Source organism: Sceloporus occidentalis, unplaced genomic scaffold (assembly GCF_023333645.1).
Source record: "Sceloporus occidentalis isolate IW3139 unplaced genomic scaffold, rSceOcc1.0.p SCAF_3, whole genome shotgun sequence".
Classification (NCBI taxonomy): Eukaryota; Metazoa; Chordata; class Lepidosauria; order Squamata; family Phrynosomatidae; genus Sceloporus; species Sceloporus occidentalis.
The window spans coordinates 68,761,501-68,768,989 of record NW_028316983.1 but is presented as its reverse complement, the minus strand read 5'-3'; the positions used below and the strand labels follow the sequence as shown (position 1 = coordinate 68,768,989).

At 41.2% G+C, this 7,489-nt stretch overlaps 1 protein-coding gene across 1 annotated transcript; it reads left to right on the top strand.

The window, feature by feature from the left end:
- Nucleotides 1–332: 332 nt before the first annotated feature.
- Nucleotides 333–6,568, top strand: LAMTOR5 (late endosomal/lysosomal adaptor, MAPK and MTOR activator 5). The gene is made up of 4 exons (XM_089514879.1): nucleotides 333–437; nucleotides 595–656; nucleotides 4,491–4,608; nucleotides 5,151–6,568. The coding sequence occupies exons 1-4, from the start codon at nucleotides 403–405 to the stop codon at nucleotides 5,209–5,211; spliced, it is 276 nt and encodes a 91-aa protein (XP_089371005.1). The 5' UTR covers nucleotides 333–402; the 3' UTR covers nucleotides 5,212–6,568.
- The last annotated feature ends 921 nt before the right edge of the window (nucleotides 6,569–7,489 follow it).

The window sequence follows — 7,489 nt, the reverse complement described above, 5'->3', positions numbered from 1 at the left end:
ATGAAGCGGAAATTACTTCCAAAAATGGAAGTAATTATAAGTAATCCGTTTATATATATATATATATATATATCAGTTTTTAAAAAATAAAAATAAGATGTTTTTAAAAAAATAAGAAGACATTTAAAATCTGTTTTAAAAATAATTAGTAAAAGGAAGTAATTATAAGTAATTTTCCTGTTATATTTTCAACCAAAAAAAGAATCCGTTAAAAGAAAAACAAGAGGAAAAGGTCCCCCCTCGCCCCCCCCCGCAGAGGGAAAAGACGTGACGCGCGTGCGCGTTCGGCCTCGAAGAATTAAGAGCCGAGTGAGCCGCCGTCCTCCTCCTCCTCCTCCTCCTCCTTGGTCACGTGAGCGCGGGTCAGCTGACTTTGCGGAAGAGGCTTCAGCGGGCGGCAAAATGGAGGGAGCCCTGGAGCATCACTTAGAAGATACGTAAGTGCAGCGGCGATGTTGTTGTTGTCTTCCATGCTCCCTAACCCTCTCCCCCGGGGCTCCTTAAACGCCCTTGTGGCGGGAGCGAAGGGCTGCTGATGCCGCCTCTTCCTCCTCCTCCTTGATTTCTGGCCCCTTCTCTCTCCTCCTCCCCCAGGATGAAGAATCCCTCCATCGCAGGAGTCCTCTGCACCGACTCCCAGGGGCTCAATCTGGGCTGTAAGTAACACAGAAGAGGGGTTTGAGGGTTGGGCTGAGACTCTGGAGGCCCGGGTTCAAATCCCGGCTCGGGCATGGAAGCCCATTGGGTGACCTTGGCCCAGTCACACTTTCCCGGCTTCAGGGGAAGAAGAAGAATCATAGGCGGGATACATACCGCCATTTAGTACGTATAGGATACGTACTAGGGTTAGGAAGGGGCGGTGCTTCCGCACCCCCCTAACCCTAGTACGTATTCAATACGTACAAGATGGCGGCGCCCCTTCTACATGGGCGCCGCCATCTTGACGTATCGGACGCTGAGCGTCCGTACGCGTCACGGGCGTTGTGACGTAGAGAGTGCACCCCTGGTGCCTCGCTACATCGCAAAAGCGACTCAAGAAGAAGCTCCATTTTGGAGCTTCTTTTTCAGTCTGTATGGGAGCCGCGCCGTGTGGTGGCTCTGGCTCCCCCGCAGACTAACCGGCGGCGGCGGCAGACCGCCGCAAAGCAGCAGTTTGTATCCCGCCATAGAATCATAGAGTTGGAAGGGTCCCCAAGGGCCATCCAGTCCAGCCCCATTCTACCATGCAGGAAATCTCAGTCAAAGCATACCTGACAGATGGCCCTCCAGCCTCTGCTTAAAGACCTCTAAGGAGGGAGACTCCACTCCCAGGAAGGAGTTTGTTCCACTGTCAATCAGCCCTTACTGTCAGGAAGCGCCTCCTAATGTTGAGCTGGAATCTCTTTTCCTGCAGTTTGCATCCATTGTTCCATGTCCTAGTCTCTGGAGCAGCAGAAAACAAGCTTGCTCCCTCCTCAATATGACATCCCTTCAAGTATTTAAACAGGGCTATCATATCACCTCTTAACCTTCTCTTCTCCAGGCTAAACATCCCCAGTTTCCTAAGTCGTTCCTCACAGGGCATGGTTTCCAGACCTTTCACCATTTTAGTCACCCTCCTCTGGACACGCTCCAGTTTCTCAACATCCTTTTTGAATTATGATGGCCGTGGCAAATCTCTGAACAAACCTTGTGATAGCTTTAGGGTCGCCATAAGTCAGAAACAACTTGAACGCACACAACAAGAAGTAACACAGAAGTTTTAACATCATGACATAGTTGCCAGCGGCACTTTAAAGCTTGCCACTCCTATTCAAAAATAAGCTGCTTTGGTATCATTCCCTGCCTTGGGGTTTCTTTTAAGACTGTTCCAAGACTTTTTTTCCCCCTTGCATTCTTTCTCCACATCTCCAATAACTTGTTTTCTGCAAAGAGAAGATGCCTTTAATGTTCTTGAGCTTACTTGGAAGAGGCCATTTTAAGTGTGAGGAGGAATCCCAAGGAAGGGAAAGTCTCTTGTCTCCCCCCCCCCCCTTAACTAGAGCAATAACTGTCTTTATATAAGTGTGCAAAGGGATGTTGAAACACCTTTGAGACTAACTGTGCAAAATAAGTTGTATCATAAACTTTTGTAGACTCAGTAGCATCACCAGGAGTATGTGTGTGAAGTGCAACGGGTGAAACCTGGTTGGACCCTATTTCCCCTCCAGGGCAAGAGAGGCTCACACATACCCTTGCCGAGGAACAGAAGAGGCACACTTTTCGTGCACCTGATGACACTATAGTTAGTGACACCACTGCATAGACTTGGGTCTAAAACACACTGCAGAAACAATCCAGTTTGAGACTTTAACTGCTCTGGCTCAGTGCTAGGGAATCCTGGGAATTGTAGTTTATTGTGGCACCAGAGCTCTCTGACAAAGAAGGCTAAATGTCTCAAGACAACTACAGGTCCCAGAATTCCCTACCATTGAGCCAGGGCAGTTAAAGCGGTCTCAAACTGCATTATTTCTGGAGTGTATTTTGGACCTCAGTCTGTTTCCTCAGATACATGGAGAGAACTATTGCCCAGGAAGGACCTTATAACCAGACTGTATGATTGGCCATGGAAATGCAAAACTTGTGGGTATGGTGATGTGTTTAGTTATGAGAACTAGACGCAAGTACAGCATGTTGTAAGTAAGAGAACTGTGTAGAACCTTTTAAAAAGAAAAACTCCTTATGTAGCTCTGAAGTGCTCCCCGTGCAATACTTAGTAGCAAGCAAGTTAAAATAGACAACTTCTTTAATACCAACCTTTTTTCAATTTAAAAACTGGCATCAGTACAAAACATGAAGTCATTTGGACAGCTGTGCAATGAACCAGGATCAAACCCAATGAGAAATTTTCCTTTATGATACATTTGCTTTCTTTCTGTCAATGTAGTCTGATGTAACTGCTTTGACATGAACAACCCAATATTGGTCTCACACTTCTCACAATATGAGACCCAGGGCATTTCACAGTATGTTAAAACAAAGCACAGACATAACAATATTTAAGCAGTCATATTAAGGACATTAATTTAAAACATTTTAGGGTCTCTCAAAAAAAGGGCAGAGACTTTTGGCTTTAGTTTGTCCCATGTTCTCTCACCTTTCTTGGCAAGCAATACTGACAAACCTATCCTCATGTTTTTTACCCCTCCTATCAGATATGGCTCGGGGGGAGGGAGGTCGTAGGCATTTATGTAATGTACCTGTTTATCCATCTTGGTTTGTGTGGGATTACCTGTGGAGACTGGCAGAGCAAATAGAAAGGGAATGGGGGGATGTTCAAAAGGGCAGGAGATATGAGATGGGTAGGAGGAAGGAAAATATTAGAAAGTGACTAGGAATGGGAAAGGAGTCATGAAGAGAAGTGTAGAGCTTGGAAAGGGATCAAATTGGGAAGAAACTCAGTTCTTGATAAAGATAAAAATATAAATGTTTCATGGGGGATAAAACAATTTTCTCTCCTCTCCTTTGGGGATAATTTTGCTCTTCTCCAACTTTGACTCTAAAGTCTGGATAGGAATGCTGAAGGATGTCAAAAATTGCAGTGGGATCAGAGAGAGATGCAAACAGCAGTGAAGGTCTGCTCCTGTCTGCATTTCTGAACAGATAACTCTTGAGGGAATATGTCTATCAATAGGGAAAAAAATCTCCATCCCTATTATTTAGCTAGAACCAAGTTAGTAATTGAAAAGCAGTTGAAAATAAGAACAAGAGGAAGCTTGCTGGATCACAATGGTCCACTTGTTCAGGCATTGTTTTCTAGAGAAGCTATGTGGATACGGGTTTCTATGCAAAATAAGAAGGCATTGGCTTTCTTGTTTTAGTCCACCAGATACATCCTCAAGACTTAGAAGCCCCACTTAACTATACATAGCCCTAGTAGTTATCCTTAACCTACCTAGACTTTAACCCCCAGAAGCTCCAGCGAGCATGGCTGGAAATTTGGAATCTGAAGTCTAAAACATGTAGAGTATCAAGGCAATCTACAGTTTTAGACAGGTTTTTATCAACCTGTGTTTTTAAAAACATATTTGAGTAGTCTCACCTACCAAGGCATTGTAAAGACTTGAGTAGGGTAAATGAATGAGCCCACCTCTTCCATTGCTATTTCTATCTCCCTTAAGGGTGACGGTCTGAAGTCTCTTCCATACGTGGCGTTTCTCCACCAGCTGGAAACAGTGGTTTTGTGGCAAGGGTGGGAACTTCATACTGTTACCCTCCAAGGGTGGAGCTAATAGAAATGAGAGGGGCAGGATTATCTTCTCACTCATTTAACTTATTGAGGCATTTGAGTGCCTCAGTATGGCTTTAGTAGCCATTATAATTTTTCATATATGTCAGTTTTTCTTCCTCTCTTACGTTCAGCATATTTTCTTCACATCAAGCCAGTCTTAGTTCTTAACTTAACAAAATAACTGTATCCTGTATTTCTTGATTAATCTTGCATCTTTGTCAATTATCTTCTTGTCTTCTAGGTCGTGGCACCCTCTCAGATGAACATGCAGGGGTGATATCTGTTCTAGCCCAGCAGGCAGCCAAATTAACAAATGATCCAACAGATATTCCTGTAGTGTGTCTTGAGTCAGACACTGGGTAGGTGTGTTCATCTAGATCTGTTGCTTTCTTCTTTTGTGTGAAATGGGTTCAAAGCCTCATTCCATAAGTTACTTTCTGACAGATTGATGTCAGTAGGCTGGTAAACATTTTCTGCTCTTTGGCTTTCATGTCTCATGCATACATTGACTTGTTTGAAAGAAAAGCTTTTACATCTTTCTTTTTCTTGGATAGAATGCGAATTATGCCCTCCAGTTTTTTTTTTTCTTTTTGGCCTCACACTCCCATAAGGCATGGCAAGTGATGAAGAATAAAGGGAGTTTCAGGCCAGAAAAGATCTGGAGGGCCATGGTTGCTCGCCCCTATTCTAAGGAGAGCCTTGGTTAATGGGCTTTGACTTAGGTTTTTGGCGTAATCAGGTGGAGGGGCCAGAAAGTTTTAGTAAACTCAGTTTAGCAGATCTTAAGTGCTTTGAGATTTAAAAGGTAGCAATGCTAGGCTGGAGTTATTTCAATTAATGCTGAGAACTTGCTTTATTATGTGAAAATGTGTGTAAAATCTAAACTTCCTGTCTCTTTCAGAAATATCATGATCCAGAAGCATGATGGCATCACAGTGGCAGTACACAAAATGGCTTCTTAACCTGAACATTCAGAACACTCATTGTTCTTCAGCAACTCACCTGTGTGGAACACATTTTTGCAGATTACAAGGGATTGGCTGTTCAGTGTCACTTGGCTGGATCAGACTGTAAATATTCTCCTTGCATAAGTTGGTCAAGAAACTTTTCTGAACTTCTGCCATTTCATACTGTCACAAGTGGAAATTGTTTATGTTTTGTAGCTGGAGGCAGCATATTGACAGATTGTCCAGTTACCAACCTCACCTCCTAATTAATTAATAAATAAAAATGCTGCTTTTTCTGTGCAGTGTGACTAAATATTTGTGCATTTCTGTCCATGCCAGTGTTTTGAACAGCACTGAGATTGTTCTCTTTAGGAATGCGTAAATCTAACACTCATATAGTGAAAAGGACCTTGACAGTATCAACGATATGAATTCTGTGCTGCTTTCTCAATCCAACTGATACACAGCATTGTTTCTGTGTTATCTAGGTATTGGTTGAAAACAGAACTTCATGAGTTGCACCTCACAGTCTCCTAAATTTCTTGAATTGGGCTGACTGATTAGTGATCCAAATAGGACTGCTTACTAAACATGGACACTTCACATCCTAATTTTTGAGACCAATAAATCTACCAATTAAAATTTTTCTAAATCCTTAAATTTAGAGGGTAGCTCAAAATTGTTAATCCCTAGTATCATAATCCATTGGCAACTGTCCATCAAACAAATAACACTTGACGCTCAGGAAGGTTCTATTTAGCTGAGCTAAAAGGACTTTAGCTCCCTCCACAAGCCTGCAACAGTTGCAGTGTGGCTCTTCTTAAGGTCTAATTTTTTTCTACTTAAAAAACTTACATTATTACCCTCCTAGCCTGAGATGAAGGCTTAGGTACCTTTTGTATCTTCTTGCTTTAAAATCCTGTTGCTGCTTCCAAATAAATCATTTTAGTAAAATTTCTTTGCACTTGATCTCTACTTCAGAAACATTTTTTATTGGAAACATATTCAGGGCTAGCTGTGTTGACTGTACAGCAAAATAAACCAAAATCACTTTTTTGTGGATTGTTTACTGGAGTTATTCAAATATTGGATGTTCAATAGAAATTTAGTGCAAACGTAAATGATATAAGTGTTAAAAAGAAAGAAAAATTGTGGAACATCCTGTCCCTGAATAATGAAAACATTCCAGGTTAGCATTATTAGAACCAGAAGTACTGAACACTACCTAAACACACATCACTGGTTAAGATGGGTATGAAAGCAGGACACGAATACTGCAAGCATTCCTATTGTCAAGATGTGGAAGCAAGGTTTTGCTGTCGCCATAATTCTGTCTCGTGTAATATTTTAATTATGGGGAAGTGTTCATTTTTTTTTTAAAAAAATCCTTCAGTAAAACACAGCAAGATAGCCACATATGTATTGTAACTAGATTTTAAAGACACACTGAGGATACTATGGTAAGAAAAGGGTGCAAGATTTGGCCTGGGATGCTTATTTTGTGATCTGACCTCTTAAAATGAGTTTTCTTACGTATCAATGAAAATCTAGCAATTATGTTACAATAAATCATATTTGTACCCTTTAAAAATGCATTAATATCTGACATACCTCAGATTGTGATCTCTGGTTTTCTCCTTCCTAGCATCTATTGTTAACCTTGTTTGAATTATTGAAAATGGTGAAGTGTCTTTCATGATAATACACAAGTAGCCTTCTCGTTACAAATACTCAACTTGCATACCCACTTCTCAAAAACCTTGATTTATATCCAAATTTATATACCTGCTAATTTCTTATTTTTTCCTTATGGCCTCCAAAGTTGCAAGTATAATAAAAAAATTATTTAAGAAATGGATCAAAATAGGTCTTTTCCATCACATCCAGCCTTTCTCCTCTCCTCAGCTATTAAGAGAAACAGGAAGGCTGAGACAGCTGTATAGGGAAAATAGTGAAACAGAATAAAATGAAACAGCAACAGGTACTAAAAATATCAGCACACAATATCCTCTTCTGAAAAAATTGTGTCCAATGGCAAGCAGATATCTGGGGTGGAAGGGTGTTATCTTAAATGCTCTTCATCAAGCAAGAACATTGGGAATGGTATTATGCTGTAGAAGGGTCAGTATTGGTTCTTAATGTTTTCATATTGGTGTAACACCATTACAGAATAACAGCAATTAAGAGATTCATTCTAGTCAGAAGGGCCATGCTTTTATTCTTTAAAAAAATGTGGTTAATGGTTAAGTCAAAACAGCTGCAGTTAATATAAAGTAGCCTGTTTTAAGAGGCT